The 21,218-nt window shown below is 41.3% G+C and overlaps 1 protein-coding gene and 1 long non-coding RNA gene across 3 annotated transcripts in view; one reads left to right on the top strand and one right to left on the bottom strand.

Annotated features, from left to right (window-relative positions):
- kcnh2b (potassium voltage-gated channel, subfamily H (eag-related), member 2b) overlaps nucleotides 1-21,218 on the top strand; it is a 347,590-nt gene that overhangs the window by 309,565 nt on the left and 16,807 nt on the right. For both annotated transcript variants that reach the window (XM_011488663.4, XM_078938299.1), the window contains 13 exons: nucleotides 555-734; nucleotides 1,129-1,232; nucleotides 1,308-1,446; nucleotides 2,534-2,688; nucleotides 2,809-2,903; nucleotides 3,064-3,204; nucleotides 5,557-5,756; nucleotides 15,637-15,889; nucleotides 18,505-18,698; nucleotides 18,784-18,886; nucleotides 19,000-19,151; nucleotides 20,783-20,924; nucleotides 21,025-21,214. In XM_011488663.4, the coding sequence (XP_011486965.1) occupies nucleotides 555-734; nucleotides 1,129-1,232; nucleotides 1,308-1,446; nucleotides 2,534-2,688; nucleotides 2,809-2,903; nucleotides 3,064-3,204; nucleotides 5,557-5,756; nucleotides 15,637-15,889; nucleotides 18,505-18,698; nucleotides 18,784-18,886; nucleotides 19,000-19,151; nucleotides 20,783-20,924; nucleotides 21,025-21,214 (2,048 nt within the window). The remainder of the gene's footprint in view (nucleotides 1-554; nucleotides 735-1,128; nucleotides 1,233-1,307; nucleotides 1,447-2,533; nucleotides 2,689-2,808; nucleotides 2,904-3,063; nucleotides 3,205-5,556; nucleotides 5,757-15,636; nucleotides 15,890-18,504; nucleotides 18,699-18,783; nucleotides 18,887-18,999; nucleotides 19,152-20,782; nucleotides 20,925-21,024; nucleotides 21,215-21,218) is intronic.
- LOC144988177 (uncharacterized) lies at nucleotides 9,656-10,020 on the bottom strand. Its single transcript, XR_013652011.1, has 2 exons — nucleotides 9,881-10,020; nucleotides 9,656-9,773 (listed from the first exon to the last, which is right to left on the bottom strand). It is a non-coding gene; the product is annotated as an uncharacterized LOC144988177 (long non-coding RNA).

The raw sequence follows: 21,218 nt of genomic DNA on the forward strand, positions 1-21,218 counted from the left end.
ATAGGGAGATGAACTTCCAACAAGCTCACTCCTGATTGGATAGAGGGGTTACCATAGAAACATTGACTCAGAATGACTCGAACTAATTACTCCTTACTGATGATTTCTGGTTCCAACATATTATCATTGTCCGTATTGTAAAACATGGCGATTAAATTGACCTTATTTCGTTGAAGCTGGAAGTAAACCGTTTTCTATGGGTGACTGCTACGCACTCATTCCAGTTCCCATATTATACAGTCAATGAGGATGTGTTCTTTAGGGCCACTGGACTTTACGAAGGATCACCTTGAAGACGCTTCTTCAATTCTGCAACAACTCGTTACGGACTATAAGGATAACAGACTTTTCTGATGTCTATCAAACGAGATACTTAATTTGGGGTTATTGTATGTTTTGGTAACCACAACATCAAGTCAAAGGAGTAATACTGGTGGTGGGTCAGCTGATGATCATGTCAGAAGGGGAAGAGTTCGACTCTATCTACAACAGCCGATTGTACTATGTGCTGAACTGAGCCTGTTTCATTCTCTGTCGCTCTTCCTACACCACAGGTGCTGTCTCTGGGTGCAGACGTGTTACCAGAGTACAAACTTCAAGCACCGCGCATCCACAAGTGGACGGTGTTGCACTACAGCCCCTTCAAGGCAGTGTGGGACTGGCTGATCCTGCTGCTGGTTATTTACACTGCCATCCTGACACCTTACTCAGCTGCATTCCTCCTTAATGACCAGGTGAGCGTGTCCATGTGTGTTAGTTCCACCAAAGCTAAAACAGAAAAATCGCACTCTTATTCTACAAAGTACTTACTGTGAAGTACTCCATAAATCAATGCGAGTTGAAATAGACATGGAAAAGCATTTAATTTAACAGGGCACCTGCAAATTTCTTCATTGATTTGACATGATTTATAGCAAAAAATGTAAGAGTGCAAGGCATAATTTTCTTTGTATTTGTCCTCCATCATCAGAAAAATACCACAAGGACATGTTAAAGACACAATTTTCATCTTAGTGGTTCTTTTATACTGAACCACCTTAGAGGTGTCTTCTATTTTTAGTGTAAAAGATGATCATTCCCCCATCTGCTCAAATTGACTTTGACATCTCTGCCCTCCTTCCTCCTCAGGAGGAGGCAGCCATGCAAAGCTGTGGTTACTCTTGCTCTCCTCTCAATGTGGTGGACCTCATCGTGGACATCATGTTCATCATTGACATTCTCATCAACTTCAGGTTGGTTTTTGGTCACAGAAACACCTCAGTGTACAAAACTGTGAGACTAACATTTGCAGTTTTGACTACTTTTAGGACAACATATGTGAACTCCAACGATGAGGTGGTGAGCCACCCGGTTCGCATTGCTGTTCACTATTTCAAAGGCTGGTTCCTCATTGACATGGTGGCCGCAATTCCCTTTGACCTGCTAATCTATCGTAATAGCGAGGAGGTAATCACACAATGCTGGGACATTGGGGGGTTTCTGTGCTTCAGAGAGGACAGGAACAAAACACAGGCCAAAATTATGTCTTATGCTGCGTTCACACTGAACTTTAAACACAACTTTAAATGAAAAGCTTATGTAAACGCACGTATTTGTGCATTTGGGGCTTCTGCATTCAAGTAATGGAACTTTAAATGTCTTAGTATTCTGACAACAATAACGTTAGTATGTTTTTATCTGTCATTAAACTAAAAAATAGTTCGTCAGTCCACTTTGATCTAATCAAAGTGGAAAAGTTCCCCTTAGGATTAAAGGCACCACGGTGCATTGAGTCTTTAAAACAGTTTTGATTATTTCACTTTTTTTAAAGATTAATTAAAAAAGTTTTGGGTGACAAAAAGCCTGTTATATTCCCAGAACAGGCACAAATTCATTTTTTGTCTTTTATTTTTACGTTACTGGATTTAACTGAAGTCTTTCAAATAATCAACTGTTTGACTTTCTTCTGACATAACGTTACAGAGGATGTTGGTAGAATCAGGCATAAGGAGAAGCTCCTAAAGGGTATTAGAGTGACAAAACACAGCTTTTAAAGTTGGATGAACTGAAATAAGGCTCCAGGAAGTTAAAACATTTTCAAACTGAGTCAGTATCTTTGAAAGTGTTGCCATCATGTACTTCACTGATGCTGTTCACTGATCCAAGATAGTGCAGTTTTTCATCTGACAGTTGATACTTGCTGTAAACGGCACACACACACACACACACACATGACAGGACTGTGCTGCAACCCAGCACAGTAATCGACTAGATATTTTAGTTGTTGTGAAAGCATGAAAGAAGCCAGCTGAATACAAGTAGCAAACAAAGCAAGGAGGAAGTCTGCAGAAATGAATAGGACTTGAGATTTAGAACCTCTTTGGCAGTGAAAACACACTGAGACACCCCCCCCCCCCCCCCCAACAGAAGGGAGTGTGTGACAGAATGCCAGCAGTTCGGAGGGCTTTAGACAAATCAATAAGATTTTCAAAGTTTTGTTTTCTTCTACCACTTCAGCTTTTATATTTTTGTTTCATTTTGTCTCCCGCTGCAGACCACTACTCTGATCGGTCTGCTGAAAACTGCCCGCCTCCTGCGTCTGGTTCGTGTCGCCAGAAAGTTGGACCGCTACTCGGAGTACGGTGCTGCCGTCCTTTTCCTTCTCATGTGCACCTTTGCTCTCATTGCTCACTGGCTGGCATGCATCTGGTATGTGTTTGAACGAAGCTCATTTATGACTACCACTTTTGCTTTAACTGTATTGTTGACAAAAGACATCAGTTTATTGCTTATTGTAGGCCACACTTGTCTTTTTGTTACTTTGTCCAGGTATGCAATAGGCAACGTGGAGAGAAATGGCTCTATAGGCTGGCTCCACACTTTGGGTGACCAATTGGGAAAACACTTTAATGACTCTATCCCAGGTATGAAAAAGAAGAATATTAAACATTTAGCACTTTAAAATAAAAAATGTCTGGAAGGCAAGAATGAATTCCAACATCTTAAAGGAAAATAACAATTCAAGAAATTAAAGTCACAACACTGGGGAATGTCATGACGTGTTTCTATTTAATCTGACACCAGGTTCAGGACCTTCAATCAACGACAAGTACGTCACTGCTCTGTACTTCACCTTCAGCAGTCTGACCAGCGTGGGATTCGGGAATGTGTCTCCAAACACCAACTCTGAGAAGATTTTCTCTATCTGTGTCATGCTTATTGGATGTAAGTAAAGATGTCATAGATAGATAGATAGATAGATAGATAGATAGATAGATAGATAGATAGATAGATAGATAGATAGATAGATAGATAGATAGATAGATAGATAGATAGATAGATAGATAGATAGATAGATAGATAGATAGATAGATAGATAGATAGATAGATAGATAGATAGATAGATAGATAGATAGATAGATAGATAGATAGATAGATAGATAGATAGATAGATAGATAGATAGATAGATAGATAGATGGATGGATGGATGGATGGATGGATGGATGGATGGATGGATGGATGGATGGATGGATGGATGGATGGATGGATGGATGGATGGATGGATGGATGGATGGATGGATGGATGGATGGATGGATGGATGGATGGATGGATGGATGGATGGATGGATGGATGGATGGATGGATGGATGGATGGATGGATGGATGGATGGATGGATGGATGGATGGATGGATGGATGGATGGATGGATGGATGGATGGATGGATGGATGGATGGATGGATGGATGGATGGATGGATGGATGGATGGTCTAATGGCACAACATGGGGATAGCACAACATCAGTGGGGTTCCCCTGATAATTTTACCAGAATACCGTGAAAATATAATACATTAATTGTCGGTTTATAAGGTAAATGAAACAATACGACTTAATGACATAAGATAACATATTAGTAATGTGGGCGTGATCAACAGAAATCTCAGTTGCCAAGGAAATACAAAAATTTATTCTAATTTAATTAAATTGATTTTTCCAAAAGTTGCATAGCTCTGTTCAACACCCCCAGGCGACCAAAAACTAAAATAGTTTCTACGGAAATACAACAAACATGAAAGCAACCATTTTGAAAAAAGTGGGTTTTTTTACCTGGAGTTCTGACTTGGCTGGCAAAGGCAGAGTGGGAAAGTGTAACATCCGCACAATATGCATTCAATACATCCTACAAATCTACACAAATTCCAAAACTAGCTAAAAGCATTTAACACGTTACAGGAAATACAAGTTTCATATTGAAATGTGACATTAGTCTAGTCATATTAGGTTATATTTGCAGCTTTACAAATGGCCCTTCGCTTGTCTTAGACTACAATTCTTTTGCAATCATGGCATCTCTGTAACAAAGGTGCGTAGACGCTCCTGGAAAATGTTTGTTCTTTAAGGCAGCATATATAGAATAATAATTTCTGACATTTTCTAATATTCTCTTTGATCTCAGAGGTTGGCTCAATGACTTGTTATCACAGTTTGGAATACAAAGTTGTCTGCCAGCTGTTCTTGTTCACTGTGTAATGCCTATTGTAGACACCTGTTAGTCTACAAAACTCAATATTTAGTCAGAAAAATCAAAATATGAGTCTTTCCTTTGTACAATGAAGACTTATATAGCAATTTAATGCAAAAAACATTAAATTTTGGCTGAAAAAACAACTTTCTTTTCATATAAAACTTTAAACTATGATGCAGTGTCTCATTATTGATAGGAAATCCCTTTTCTCTACTTAAGACTTAAGATATAATTCCTCCATTTACAAATGTTTTTTCAGAATTATGTTCCAAAACCAGTCACACAAAGGTTGGTGTCCTGCTTAAGTACTTGTTGATTGTTGGAAATGGGATTTTAAACTCCAACTAAACCTGGTGTCAGATGTTTGTTCAACCAAGTGAAACTTTAAAACATCAAAAATAGCAAAACTGCCCTTTTATAGACTGTAACCTGTTCAGGATGTACACCAGCAACCCAGTGACCTCAGAAGGGATTTAAAAAGTTCTGAAGAATCCATTCAAAGCAATGGAAAGTTAAGTGAGGTGTTGATTACTAAGAAGCTTGTCAATGACAATAGCATAATCCAAACAAGTAGAAAAAAAGCTCTATGAAAACATTCCAAACAACCTGCCATGGATGAAATTGTAAAGTTAAAAGGTGTTAAACTTTTTACCCTAAAGCCAACCATGATGACAGTGTTTTTTCCCTTCAGATATGCATCTTTTTTTCTCTAATAATCTCTCCTTGCTGTCTTCAGTCATTAAACCCTCTGTCCAAATATCATGCTTTATACATGTTTGACACATGCTAATTTGATCTGTTTGCATAACCAATAAGCATATCGGTAAACTTACATCAGTCAAGAGTAGACCCATCACCCCCCTAGGCTCCTGTAAACTCTCATTTCTTTTTTTTTTTTCTTAATTGAATCATCTCTTCGGTTCATCTTTCTATCAATTCTGCATGTAAATTCAAATTAAAATGGTCACCCCAAGGTGCACGTGTCAACTTCTGTCACTGAAGGAACACACCTTTGTGTTTAGAATCTATGTTTTTTTCCCCTTCACTTGCAGCTCTGATGTACGCCAGCATCTTTGGGAACGTGTCAGCTATCATCCAGCGACTTTACTCAGGAACAGCCCGCTACCACACGCAGATGCTCCGAGTCCGGGAGTTCATCCGCTTCCACCAGATTCCCAATCCTCTCCGGCAGAGGCTGGAGGAGTACTTTCAGCATGCCTGGTCCTACACCAACGGCATTGACATGAATGCGGTGAGTGCCACCTGACCGTCAGAGAGGCTGCTTTGAATAAGGAAGATTGCTGCCCTTTATGCCTTGGTGACAACTTTACGGGTGGAATTGGGCTGTCTTTGGGGAAAAAAGGGGCACATCTATCCGGAGCATGCAGGTGGCCCGCAGGATACATTATGGTCGTAGGCCGCTCAATAAGCCCGTAAAATGCTCATACACATTTTTTCTGCGGGCATGCTGCAGGTGACTGGTTGTAGTGAACACCTACACAACACACAGGGTAATTAAGCGTGGTGGCAGTAATGAGCCAGTGCACTTACCTAACTAATGACTATGGTGTGGTGGAAAGGGATCAGCAATGGTGATCATACGGGACCAAAGGGGGGGGCATAGAGGTAAGATCTATCCCGACCCCGCCCGAAATTCGGGTCGGGTCGGGGACTAAAATGACAATCATAATTTCGGGTCGGGTCAGGCCGGGGTTCTCTCTCGCTGACTATTTTAATAAATATATGCTTATAAAAATGTATACTAAAACGATGTGTGGATACTATACTAAGGAATACTTGTTATAAATAAATAATTTGGTTAAAACAGAGAAGGCGCTGTAAGGTAATTGCTATATAACTACTACTAAACAGGAAGCGCAGACGCAGAGCCAGGGCACGCTTTGCGCAATTTTCGTGAATGTAATCTTCCCTCCGCAAGTCCGCATCTATTTTGTCTAGGTATCCCCGATATGGAGCAGCAAGAAGTCAAGGATAAACTTAAGACAGGGGAATGAAAATGCAAACATTCACCGCCGCGGCTGCAGTATTTCTCTGCGTAATTAAGCAAGTGCGCATCAAGATCTCTCTTTCACTCTCTTTGTCTGGCCTCTTAGTCTGTGTTCCAGCATTATTTCGTTGTGCAAATGCATTTATCATGATCATACAAACATGTAGATCATTTTAAGCTTAAGAAATCTTGCATTTTTTTCTCTCAAAAATACTATGGGATACATTGAAATTTCGGGTTTGCTTCAAGCTCGGGCCTGAAAATCAAGTTAATTGGTCGGGCTCGGGCTGGGTTCGGCTTTGATGCCTGCGGGCCTGGGTCGGGTCGCGATGGATTTTTTAGGCCCGATCTTACCTCTTGGGGGGCATATGTCTTGTTCCGGTCTTTTGCTACTGTTTACTAGCACATGTTTACCAATTGCAGTTGGAAGAGGCTTGATGTGAAATGTTGCAGCGGTGCAAATCTGGTGAATCTTGCTCCAGACTTTTTCTTTCACAGATCTACTCTAATATTTGAAAGAGTTCGTTTCATAGAATTCCAGCCGGGCACAAATCACAATTATTTCTTCTCCACGATTCATTTTCAAACCGTTGGCACTTCCGTGAATCGAAAAGAATGCTCACTATACGTCACAACCAAACCTAAGTCCCTGATTGGTCAAAGTTTGACCTGGTTTAACTTTCAACAGGTGTTAAATGGCCACATGTTTAGTATGTGTCGATAAACGATTGTAGAAACTTGATTAGCCATGCAGAAACACAGGAGTTTTGAACGCAGAAGACCAGAACCTATGTGTACATAGACTTTTCTTTGAAAGTAGTTGGTTAAACCTGTGTTGCCTGGGGCGATGTGAATGTAGCTTTAAGTGCGTGTAACTTACATCATCCTTACAAATATTTCACAATACATTTTCCACACGCACGATAGTGGTACATTCTATTTTGATGACATCCCTTGAGGTGGCCATACAAGCTTCAAGGGAACTGCAAGACACACCTGCGCTCCTCTTAAGATGGAGGTGCTCCTCTTTACGTCCCTCTTCGGGCCCAGACTGCCTAAAACCAGAGGATCCATATGAGTTCACCCCCGCACGGGTGCACCTGACAAAGTCAACATAGCACAAACAAAAACAAGACAACCATTGTGTAGCTGTGTTGTACATTAATAGTTAGACTTTCATAAGGTCTAGAACCACCAAAATGACCAGAACTTGAGGAATTTTTTTGAGGTAACACGGTATTGAGCATGTGATCTTTGCTTTGCCTTTGTTGTAATTTTTTGTGCAGCTAAAGCAATTATGCCATCCAAACAATGACAAACTAAATTGGTTAAAAATATCGAACAACTGGCTTTGTCAATTCTTAATTAGCTGGTAAAAGAGCTGGTAGTCAGACCTGAAACTGGATGGTACTGTCAACTTACCATGTAGGCTAAGTTGACAATACCATCAAGTTGACTACCATTCAGATGTTGCTGTTTACCAGTCTCACCTCAGAAACACTTCTGCAGGATTCAAGAATAGTCTCAGAGTCATCTATATTTCGTGTCCCCGCCCCCTGTTCTTTTATTAAAAGGCAGCTTTATTACAAGGATGCAGTTTGTTCTTCCAAAATGCCAGTCACATCACGCTTTAATCAGCTGCTCCTGGCTCTGTGAAGCAGCACGCTGGAACAAAGAAGTCTACGGTAATGCAAACATTTCAGGGGGCTCATTTCAATGCAGTTGAGAAGCCAGTCAACCTAAGAGGAAAGAAATCTGCACAGCATCGCATCAGCATGACATGATGTTTACTGCAATGATTATTCTGATTGTGTGGAGTAGGCCTCGTCTCTTTCTCTAAGTGACTGACTCAGTCAGCCCTGACCTCCTTCAGTCATGAAGATGGGAGAGAATAATAAAGCAGGTCTGATGAGAGGCTGATATTGCTTTTTTTTTACGTGAAAGAAGAATGAAGAAGCAGCTTTTTCATCCTACACAGTTCATTTGATATTGCTTTGAAGCATTTAAGTAATACATTTGCTCAATTTTTCTCCATTTTCAGTAAAAGGAGCAAAGTAGAGATTTGTGGGTTCAGCTTCTGTTTTGGTTGAGTTCAACACAAAGTTCATTTCTGGTTGAAGGCCTTTGAAAGGCACCTCCCATTGAACTTTCAAGAAGCTGCTGTTTTTTTTTTTTAAGTCAGTTTTTCTCGACGGCCCAAAGCTAAAGGCCATGTCACACAGCCACTATGTACTATGAAAATTGGTCAAACATGAATATACGTGAAAGAAGTGAAAAGGTTGTGGTCTTTACATGAAATTCTGACAGATTTATCACGAATGAACCACGTTAAAACCACAGAAGTATGAATAAACTACGCAAAGAACACAAAATTAACGTGGAACCTGAACTGTGAGCGATTGTATTGTACTGTTTAAATGAGGTTCATTAATGATCTGTGCATCAATTACGTAATTTGAATGGGATATGTGCGCCATACACAAGATTAAAAATGTTTACATCAATATTACATCCATGAAACGTCTGTTAGACGTACATGGAACGGTCGTGGAGAGCCACAAATTTTCGTATGCCCCTTGCATAAATCACGCACGATTGTGTAAGGTTTATGTAAAAATTGCATATTACCTATGTAAAATTTGTATAAACTGCATAATTCTTAATCAACCAAAACTTTTGAGCAGCTCAAAACCGAATCCACGTAAAGATCCATCGGCCAAAATCCTCGACGGATATCTGCATACATTGATGGATGACGAATGCAAGAAACCCTTATAAACACGTATATCACCCACATATATTACAATAGACTGAAATTTCACAAGTGAAAAATGCGTAAAATGTAAGTAGTGGCCGTGTGACACGGCCTTGAGTGAAGTACTCACCTTTGCTAAAGTCAGTCATACCTGTGCTGCATGTCCCTGTGTGAAGGGAGCAAAGGGACATTGTACAAACCAGATCCAACACAAGAAGATCATAAGGAAAAGTCGTGATTGCTCCAGGGAAGAAAACTCTTTTTTTATTTCACAGAACATTTGTTCATCAAGTCCATCAGAAACCTGAAGTTTCCCTTCTAACACCTGTGGACACAGAAAAGTGTTAGAGTTCACGAGGCTGGACCCAGAAGCAGGACAGAACAGAGATGGTTGGTGAGAAAGAGTTTTTAATCAGTCCCAGTGGTGGTGGGGAAGTTCCGGCTTTGACGGCTGGATCCTGGATGGCAGATGAGACCAGAGGTGTGGAGGACGCTGGAGGCAATGTCTGAAGGAGCAGATAAACAGTGGATTAGGATTCTTGGCATAGGCGTAGGCATAGGCATAGAAATGGCTTTGACGAGGTCTAGAGTTTAGCATAGGTCTAAACTCTACCGCTGAGAGCAGACGGACTGACATTGGCTGGAAGGTGAGGAGTCCATAAATAGGCTGAAGTTTGACGAGGAGACTGGAAACAGGTGAGGCGATGATTCCCCGGTAGGAGTGGGAGGAGCCCATAATCCTAACAGAAAAGGACTGCTTATTTATCAAGAGTATTACACTTAAATCATTTTTTTTAATATTTTGAAATTCAATTATGTACTAAATGGTTGTTTAACCTGATGCCTTATGGCTAAGTGTCAGAAGTCAGAACTCTGTCACCCCCTCTGGAAAGAGCAGTCCCCAGAGTTCTAGGCACACTCAAGCTCCCAGCAACCCCAGTGCACACTTCCTGGATGCCGCACACCTGACTCTCATTCGTTCAATTAACCCTTGTGCTATCTTAGATGACCCCACCCTTACTTTGACGTGTTATTCCTACCATGACAAAGGTGGATAAAGGTGGAAAGATTTCATGTAATCCATGGACACCAGTGAAGATCATAAATCATTGAAGAAAAAAGGTTCAGCGCACTGTCTAGTGGGTCCAGTGGGTCAACTCCCAACGTCATAGTGCCTAGGATAGTACAAGGGTTAACCACAGCATACTTAAGCACTGCGTGAAGCTCAGTGCAAAGTATTGTATTTGGCACTCTGCCTTCATTACCGAGCGTTGGTATCTGGATCTGATCTTCTGTCTCCTGACCATGTTTTGAACTCCGTTTGCCTGCCCCGACTCTCGCCTGGATTTTGACCCCATCACTCCTCTCATGATCTCATGCCTGTTATTGACTCCTGACTGTCTGACCCTGATTTAGTTTTGTGGACTTTTAGCTGAGCTAAAAAAGCTGCTGCATTTGGATCCAGCCATCTTCCTGTTTTTGTGACACATAGGCTGCATTTACACTGCAGGTCTTGATGCCCAAATCCGATTTTCTGACAATATCCGATTTTTTTGACGACCCGCTTACATCATCTTTTAAAAGTGACCCGTATCCGATTTTTGCATTTACACTATACAATGCTGAAACTATCAAACATAGACGTTCTGAGGACTACGTAGCAGCATTTCCGCCTTCCGGACCTGAGCACTGACCGCACAGATTTAAAAAATTATTAGCGAGGAAGTGTTTGCAGATGTTGTGCCGTACCAACAGTTTGATCCAAGCAAAGAAATAAACGGGTTCTTGCCTGTTCCAGAGCAATGGTGTCCCGCTTGATTAGTTACCGTTTGCGTCTCGACCGGGACCGGACCGGAAATAACAGCGGTTTCCAACTACGGTCTGAAGCCTGAGGCTGAAAGTAACACGCTGATGGGGCTCCAGCTGTCCTCGAACAGCAAAATCAGGGCACAAAAGCGCCTTAATAAGTCATGTTATCTCAGTTGGTGGTGTCCTGAGTTGACGTCACTGAAGTACGACTCGCATTTACTGGGGAGTATCCGATTTGTCCGCTCATATAGCACACGCAAATGCACATATCCGATTCGTATCAGATTTATTTCCACATATGAATGAGGCCTGAATCCGATCTGAGAAAATCGGAATCCATGCGTTTTTTTCCTGCTTACAGATTTATCGGCCATATCCGATCTGTGCCACATGAGAGGAAAAAATAATTGGAATTGGGTCACTTGAACCATGCAGTGTAAATGGGGCCTTAGTCACAACTGCCTTTATGGGTGGATAAGGGCTGTCTGTGGGAGAAAAATGGGTAAATCTGTATTGGAGACGGGTTGCAGCCAAGCTCCCTTCTTACAGGCTGGAGGTTCACATGGTGCTTTGAAGGTTGCCTCCATCAGCTTGGGTCCCTGCACACAATAAAGTCCCACTCTGGTATAGAAAGAAAACACACAACACACAGAACAAAGAGAAAGAACAAAACCAAATACATCCACAGCCGTAACACAGGACTTCCATACTACTTTTAAATTAATTTTATAGTAAAACCTGTGAAACTAAATCAGTCAAACAACCTAAGGTGACAAACGTGCTACAACATATCTGAAATTTAGATGAGGGGAAAGATGATATCATCATCATCAGCCTGTCACGCCACTGCGGCGGGTGGCCTCCACATCTTACTCCACTCTGGGCTGGGCGACAGTGACTCAGGTGGTTGAGCAGGTCGTCCAATGACCGAAGGGTTGGCGGTTCGATCCCCCCTCCCACCAGCCAAGTGTTGTTGTGTCCTTGGGCAAGACACTTCACCCTCCTTGCCTCCAGTGTGGCTCCACTGGTGTGTGAATGAGCATGAATGCTCCCGGTGATGGTCAGAGGGGCCGTAGGCGCGAAATGGCAGCCACGCCTCTGTCAGTCTGCCCCAGGGCAGCTGTGGCTACAACCGTAGCTTACCGTCACCAAGTATGAATGAGGAGTGAATGAATAATGGACACACTGTAAGCGCTTTGAGTGTCTTGAAAAGCGCAGATAAATCCAATCCATTATTATTATTACACTCATCAAGGTTTTGGGCACTCTGGGTCCACGTGCTGCCTGCCTTCTGCTCGATGTCATCTCTCCATCTTTTCTTCGGTCTTCCCCTTCCTCTCTTCCTGTCCCACGGAGTCCATTCTGTTGTTTTCTTAGCCCATTCGTGGTTCTTCATTCAGGCTACATGTCCTGCCCACTTGCCTTTGGCTTCAATCACTTTTTCGATGACATCCTTCAACCCTGTTCTTGAGCTTAAGTCTTCGTTCCTGACCTTATCTCTCCTCGTGACACCCAGCATTGATCGTTCCATGCTCCTCTGGGTGATTGCCAGTTTCTCTCTTTGGCGGTTGGTAAGTGACCATGTCTCAGCTCCATACGTTATTGATGGCAGTATGACAGTGTTCATGATCTTCCTCTTGAGACACATGGGCATTTTTTGATCTCTCAGAAACGTGCTGTACTGTCCGAATCTCTTCCAAGCGGATGTTACTCTCTCGTCTATTTCTTTTGCCATCTCATTTCCTGGTGTTAGCAGTCTTCCCAAATACTTATACTCATCCACCTCCTCCAGTTGTTCTCCATCCACAATTATTCCTTTCCTTCTCCTTTTCCTTGCTATTTCATTGCACATGATTTTGGTTTTCTTTTTGTTCATTTTCATGCCATCATTCAGATTGTTGAGCAGCTTGCTGAGATCCTCTTCCTTTTCTGCAAATAAGATGATATCATCTGCAAATCTCAGGTTTTTCATCCTCTCTCCATTGATGTTAATTCCCGCTTCAGCTTCCATTCTCCTGAATGTTTCTTCCAACGCTGCTGTGAACATCACTGGTGACAAGGTGTCTCCTTGTCGCACTCCCTTCATGATCTTAATCTTTCGGCTAAGTGATTCGTTCCGAACCTGAGCAGTGCCTCCATCATGTCTCTTTCAGGATGTTGATGTACTTCTCCTCTACGCTGTGTTGTTTTAGCGCCTCAAAAACAGCCTTGTGCAGGATAGAATCAAAGGCTTTTTCATAGTCTACAAACGCCATATAAATGGGTATTTTATACTCATTGGTTTTCTCGAGTATTTGCACGACTGACTGCAGATGATCGATAGTTGAATGACCTCTTCTGTAGGCAGCTTGTTCTGGCGGCTGGTGGTCACTCAAATTGGTATTCATCCTATTCTTCAAGATCTTCATGAAGAGTTTGTAGACTTGGGAGAGTAAGCTGATTGGTCTGTAATTAGCAAGGTCTTTCTTGTCTCCCTTCTTAAATACGAGTGTTATAATGGCATTTTTCCACTTGTTGGGTACCTTTTCTTCAGTTATCACTTTATTGAAGAGTGTTCTCAGCTTCGATCTCACAGCTTCACCTCCGGCTTTGAGCATTTCAATCACAATATGATCTTCTCTAGGTGCTTTGTTATTCTTCATACCTTTTATGGCATGCTCAATTTCACTATCAAGGATTGATGGTACATCCTCTGCTTCTTCTTTTCTGATGTTCTGGGCTGCATCTTTGTACAGCGTTTCATAGAATTTTCTGTGCACCTCTCAAGAATTCTCTCTCTGTTGGTGATGACGGTTCCATCTTGCTCTTTCAAAGCTGATATAAGAACCTTGTAGCCTTATTTTTCTTTAGCTCTCTTCAATCTTTTCCCACTCTCAATTGCCTCTTTCACTCGCCTGGTGTTGTGCTCTCTAAGATCTTCTCTCAGTCTTTTCCTGATGGTTTGACACAATTTGTTGTACTCTCTTCTCTCTTGGTCGTTCAGATCTTTCTTTGCCATTGCTCTCCTTTCTTTCAGCAGTCCTTTAGTTTCCTGCTTGAGCTTCTCCTCTCGCCGTCTTTCCTCTTTTCCTGCTGTTTCCATAGCACAGTCCTTAATGGTCTTTGTGATGTTAAGTGCCATTTCCTCCAAACTTTCCTCTTCTTGCAAGGCTTCAAAGCGATTTTGCAACTTCAGTTGAAATTCATTTTCTTTTTGTTTCAGGGTGTTGATGTTTACTTTCACTCCTTTTGGTCTCATCCTTTTCATTCTTTCCAGTCTTGTATTCATTTTGATCTTTCTTCTGACCATTCTGTGATCACTACCGATGTTTACCCTTTTGATGACTTTGACATTCTGAATCATGTTTTTGTTTGCCAAAATATAATCGATCTCGTTCCTGGTTTCGCCATTTGGACTTATCCAGGTCCATTTTCTGATCGTCCTCTTCCTATAGAAGGTATTTCCGTTCTTCAAAACTTTTGATTTTGCAAATTGCACCAATCTGGTTCCCCTTTCGTTCCTTTCTCCAAGACCAAACTTTCCACTTGTTGCTCCGTCGCTTTGATGATGTTGTCCAACCTTTGCATTGAAGTCACCTATTACAATCTTGTATTGGCTTTTATTCTTCTCCATAGATTTTCCAATCTCCTCATAAAGCTCTTCAACTTCTTCATCCCTGTGACTCGATGTTGGCGCATATACTTGTATCACTTTTAGTTGGTATTTGCTGTTTACTTTCAGTGTAAGCGACGTCACTCTGCTGCCCTCACCTTCATACTCTATAACTCTGTCCTTGATGTTTTTGTTGACCAAAAAACCAACTCCTCCAACAGATTCGTTCTCTCCTTTTGCGTACAGCACATGCCCACTTTGCAACTGTTTCAGTTGCTCTCCTTTCTTCCGTGTTTCTGACAGTCCAATAATGTCCCATTTGAAACCTGTCAGCTCTTGCTCCTCCTCCTTCTCTGGATCTTTCAATGTCCTCACGTTGTAGGTGCAAACATTTAATTGCACTCTGGAAACCCGGGGATTCTTAGCACCCTCTGCCTTTCGGCTGCCGGGAACTGCGGGCCGTTGTGTGTTGAGTGTATTCATGTTATGGGTGTGAACCATGACTCACCACGCTGGTTCAGTGCGGATTGGTGAGTTGCCTGCACCCTTGATTTCACAGGGGTGCAGGACTATGAGGCAGGTAGTACGAGGTTACATTTTACTCGTAGCAGACTTAGAGCCTGACCTGACCTTGATGATATATAATGATAACATAGTTTATTGTTGGTATTCTGAAAGAAGGGAAGATCAGTTGGAGGAGTAAAATCAAGCTACAGTTGGTTTAGGTTTAGTCCATAAAACTATAGGTGATCTGCTTTAAAAAAAAGAGAGAAAGGGAATAAGATTTAAAACAAATGTCTGCTATTTACTTTAAAAGTACAAAAATACGTTTTAATGTGACACTAAGAATATTAATTTTACATCATATTTCCAAGTTGGTTGACAACTAAACCTTGCTGTTTGCCCTTTCGCTCCTCCGCTCCATCTCCATCTGTTTCTTTGGCCACCTGCTCCTCTGCTCTCCCCAGGTGCTGAAGGGATTTCCTGAGTGTCTCCAGGCGGATATCTGCCTCCACCTGAACAGAACCCTTTTGCAGAACTGCAAGGCTTTTAAAGGTTCTTCCAAAGGTTGTCTCCGGGCTCTAGCCATGAAGTTCAAGACCACTCACGCACCGCCGGGTGACACGCTGGTCCATGCGGGGGATGTCCTCACAGCCCTTTACTTCATATCCAGAGGATCCATAGAGATATTAAGAGGCGATGTTGTGGTGGCTATCTTAGGTAAAATTTCATTTATTACATCAAAGTTACAAGTGATTCTGTGTTGCAACCAATAGAAAAAACAGAGGGTCACCTTTACATCATCTAAAGAGGATTTATTAAAAACCCAGTCCGATGAAAGGCGTGTTTTTGGTGTTTTTAACATGCTCTTCTGGGATTTTTCTCATGATGGAGGACATATTGGAAGAAAATTAAGTTTAAAATGTCATTTATGGTTATTTCTTTATTCAAATTATTGTGAATCAGGACCAGAAGAAAAAATGCTTTTTGAAAAGTTTGTATTTGTGATGTAGAAAAAATACACTGGGCAGGTTACAAGCTACCTGCCCTGATCTCCAAAAGGGATGCGAAGGGGGGCGGGGTTGCCCCACACCAACGGTTTAGCCTACAACTCAGAGGCACATTTCTAATAAATTCCTAGTGCTCTGCAGAAACTATGTCCTAGAAAACAACACAAGCTTTTTGATTTTGTCTAAAATGTCATTATTAAAAGACCACAGAGAAAGATTTGATGGTGGATCAAAAGATGATCGGAGTAGGACATTAATGAAGTTACTGCCTTATTAACTTCATTGGAAGTTTGGAACTGTGCTTAATCTAAATTAAATATAAAAGTTCCGTAAAAGAAGGTGGATTTGGTAAAAGAAAAATTTCAAAACAAGAAAAATCACTAAATAAATGAAACAAACCTTCACTTACACATTATGCTGTAGCGATTGCAGTCTGTCACACAGAAGCTTCAAGATCTTTATTTAAAGATTTGCCTCAGAAATTGACTTATTTAAAAATGTTTGTTACCAACAGAAGATACTTTAAAGCATTTACTAGCCACCAGCTCAGCTCTATCGTTAGAGGACATTTTTAAAATTACTTTTAGTAGGACCTCAAACACAAATTCCTGTTATTTTCTTTTAGTTGTGGATATTTTACCAATTTGGCAGACCTATTGGGAAGCAAATTGGCTTGGTTACTTTAACAGTACGACTCAAACAGCACAATGGAGTGAAAGAACAGAGTAGCAGAAGTGGAACAGACATGCTGTGTAATTGTGGTGAGAAGCCAACTGGGAAGCATGCTGGAGGCTCATGTGAGCTTGGAACTGTTGTTTTGCAAATGAAGTTTGTAAAAAATACAGACAGATTTTTCAACATTGTGCAGCAGCATCCTAAAGGCATCTAATGGGTTTAGGATGTTGGCTGCTGCAGGATAGGAGAACCAAGTCTCCTCCCTGTGTCACAAAACTATTTCAAAGTCAAAAAGACCTAAGAGACCTTTTTTTTTTTCGAGTTTAGAAGGGTACAATTACTGTCAATACGATCATTAGTGATAAGAACTAATAGCAGAGGACAGTAAAGTGTTATACAACTAGGCTAGCTTTTCTCCTGTTACCAGAAAGCAAAAGGGGACCATTTTCATAATCCATCATCTGTTATCTCAAACACCTGGAAGGTTATTTCCTGTGCAACAGTGTATACGTTTTGTCGTGCTTTTACCTTGAAGATCTAAAGTTTGAGTTGGTCTTTGCTTTTCCATAGCTGCTCTGATCTTCAGTTTGTTGCCTGTTCATTTATTGACTGTGTATGAGAACTGGACTGAGTGACACCTCACCCCCTTGTGTTCCAAATGGGAAGTTCCTGCTAGCTCCAAGAAAAAAACTCCTGTCCTGCTTACACATAGTTAGAAGTGCTAAAAGCAGACTTACATCTGTGCTGTCAGAGGACTTGTTTGGGTTGACTCAGGGTAAATAACTTTGTAAAGAGCTAAAAATGTATAGATTGAATTGACTTATATAAATTGAAATTATAAAGAAATTTGACAGAAAACCACTTTATCATTCAAATCTCATCTTTGAAAATAAAAACATGAAAATATTTTTGTTTGGGAGGAAAGTTAATCTTTATGACACTCTTAACATTTTAAAAGTTAACATTCTTTTAAAAGTTAACATTAGTACTTTTTTTTCTTTTTATGTAATCAGTTCTTGAGTAAACTTTCATGTTAAAGTAGCTCTTTGAAGATACTGCCATCTAGTGCTAGGTTTGGTGTGTTGCCGCAATTTCTTATAAGGATGTTCTAAGTTGTGGCACAGAAATAACTTCATACATAAAGATTTAAAAAATCACTAAAATACGATCTTTTTTAGTAAAAAAAAAATTATAAGAACGGCAAATGGATATACCGTGTTTTGGCAAGATGCTTAATGCCACGGTAACCCTGCTGCATTGAAACCAAATATTTTAAATGACAAAATTAGTTAAATTGCATTGAGGTAAAGCATTTGCTGCTGAACCTAATTATTGATCTAAAATCTGCTTCATAAAGGAAGTCTGAACTTCCACCCAGATTCTGTAACTTTCAAATTCACAACCAACAAGCCTCTAAATTTTAAAAATTAAACCTCCATTGAAACGTTGATATTTTATTTTACATTAATTACACTTGGTTGTCAGTGGCCCATCATTAAGCAGTTAACTATCTGTTGTAAACTTGTCTACCTTGGATTAGAGCATGATGGGGAAATATTTAGCCTGCTAATGAAATCTTAGTGAAAAAGCCTTTCCAATTTATGTTTTTCTTTGTTGATCGTTATTCCTTCCCCTTTGCACCTTTTCCAGGGAAGAATGATATCTTTGGGGAGCCCATCAACCTCTACACTCGCCCAGGCAAGTCCAACGCTGATGTCAGAGCTCTAACGTACTGTGACCTCCATAAAATCCTACGGGAGGATGTTCTGGAGGTGCTGGACATGTATCCAGAGTTTGCAGATCACTTTTGGAACAACCTGGAAATTACCTTCAACCTAAGAGATGTAAGTCCAAACCCGAGATGTAGCACAGAATACAATAAATGTCCACCAAGTCCTTACCCTGAACATTACTCTGCTGTTCTTACAGACCAACATGATCCCCGGTTCTCCCAGCAGTGATGATTCCACCTGTGGAGGGTTCAACAAACTACGAAGACGGAAGTTATCATTCCGCAGAAGAACGGAAAAGGGTGAGTGATCCCTTGTACCCTCTATTTCTTTTCTAGATTAGACGAGCGAGTATTCCTACACATCTTTCTTTTTAAACATAAACATAAAATGAGTGATGTGGTTTTTTTTGTAGATGATGCAGATGCTGGGGAAATAAAGAAGTCACACAAGTCTAGGAGAAGACAGCGGGATGCAACAAACAACCAAAAGGACAGAGAGGAGATACCTAAAAAACAATGGGCAGGAATGCGGGGCTCAGTCTCTACACACTCAAGTGGCGATGAGGTTTTTCCCCCTCTCTGTTATACCACATTCACTCTTATTGTAGTCTAATGCCTGTCTAATGCTATGTTCACACTGGGCTCATGGGTTCAAATGACTACCTCCATTGTTTACCTTTGTGCTATCTTAGATGACCCCACCCTTACATTGACGTGTTTTCCCTACCATGACAAAGTTGGATAAAGGTGGAAAGATTTCATGTAATCCATGGACACCAGTGAAGATCATAAATCATTGAAGAAAAAAGGTTCAGCGCACTGTCTAGTGGGTCTAGATGACCCAACTCCCAACGTTGAAGTGCCTAGGATAGCAAAAGGGTTATGTACAGTGGTGTGCCGTAAGGGCCTTCAAGTCCTTCTCTGAAGGCCTAAAAAATATCTGAATCATTTTAATTATATTTTGTCCATGCATACTCATTAAATCATTCCAAATGGTCTGTCCATTCCCTTTTATTGTGTTTATAATGGTTATGCTGCTTCCACACAGACGTATTTTCACATTGGAGGATGCCATTTCAGCTGTCCTTTGTTGCCAGGCAGGATAAGGGTATTCAATACGAGTTGTTAAGGCATCCTAATGCAAAATCAATGTTGGTCATTCATTTCTTGCAACCATTCAGATTTTGAGTTGGTGTCAGCAGGGCCTTCTAGCAGGCTTAGACAACGTCGCGGTTTTCAGACCTTCTGATTGGACAAGTTTTAGGAAGACAAATGCAACCTTGTCCAGTTTAACACAGAGCCGCAGTGAACCTTTTTATCCGTCGCGGTTAAAAACAGAACTGACTGTAATGTACGCCATTGATGATTTTGCAGGAAAATCTCCCACTGATCTCCTTGACTTCCTTCATCAGAAAAATCTGAGTAAGAGCATGAACAGCTGTACAGTTTTGTGTTTGGCGATGATCATCCCTGTGGCCACTGCGTCTGTCGAGCGGACAGTTGCAGCTCTAAAGCAAATTAAAACCTATGCAGAGACTCAACTGGACAGACTCGGCTCTCAGCACTGGCCTTGATGGAATCGAAAAGGACTTCTTGGTGTAACTGAAGCACCATAACCTACATGACAGAGGGATCCAAATGTTTTTGAGGAAAGAGAAGAGGATGGATTTTGTCTTCAAATTATCAGATTTTCTGATGAGTGAAATTAATATTATAATTCCAAATTTATGTGGTTGTTTTCAATTTTTTGTGCTGGCTGTAGTTGCATAATGAGATTTTTTTACTGTTTTGTTTATTCGATTGATTGAATGTGTGTTGAGAGGTAAACCTGGTCGACTCGGATTTGGTAGTGAAGTATGGATGGCGTACTTTTCAAAAACTGTACCAAATGTTTGGAAATTGATTATGGAGGAGAAATTAATAACTAATTAATTAATAATTAATAAATGCGGTCTGTGCCAGAACTGTATGACACCAAGTCTTTGATGTATCGGAATAGAGCTGTCAAAGAAAAAAACTTGGAGTATGAATTTTCCGATTTCTACCACTTCAACATTTCACACTAAGCCTCTACGTGCGCTAGTATCAAATAGCAACAGACAGTCCAGTGTGAACACCATATGCTAGAACCAAGAACCCACTCATGCCTGGGGTGTAGGAGCTTCAGACTAGTGAACTGTGGTTCTGCTCTGACAGGGGGAGGAGTCAGTCATCAGCAGCCTTGCTCCACCTGCTATAATGGAGACTCCTAAAACTCTGGCCCCGCCCTTAAACTTCAACGAGACCACAGAAGGTGATAGAGATCCCAAGACTGGGAACACTTGCAACGCACTGTCAGGTAAACTGTAAACCACTTGTTTCTGGAGAACTCCCCCACAGAGTTTTAGACAACATGCTAACTGGACTCCGCCCCCACCCCCCTACCCCCACCCACGCAGGTGCGTTGTCTGGGGTGTCCAACATCTTTAGCTTCTGGGGAGAAAGCCGAGGGGCCGGTCAGTACCAAGAAGTCGCCAGCTGCAGCCTGGTCTCCCCACCACTGGCCAACACACCCCTGCATAGCCTGAGCCGACACCAACGCAGCCAGCTGGACTCGCGACTGGACCTGCTCCAGAAACAGCTCAACAGGTAC

Source organism: Oryzias latipes, chromosome 20 (assembly GCF_053564925.1).
Source record: "Oryzias latipes strain Hd-rR chromosome 20, Olatipes_Hd-rR_3.1".
NCBI classification, from domain to species: domain Eukaryota; kingdom Metazoa; phylum Chordata; class Actinopteri; order Beloniformes; family Adrianichthyidae; genus Oryzias; species Oryzias latipes.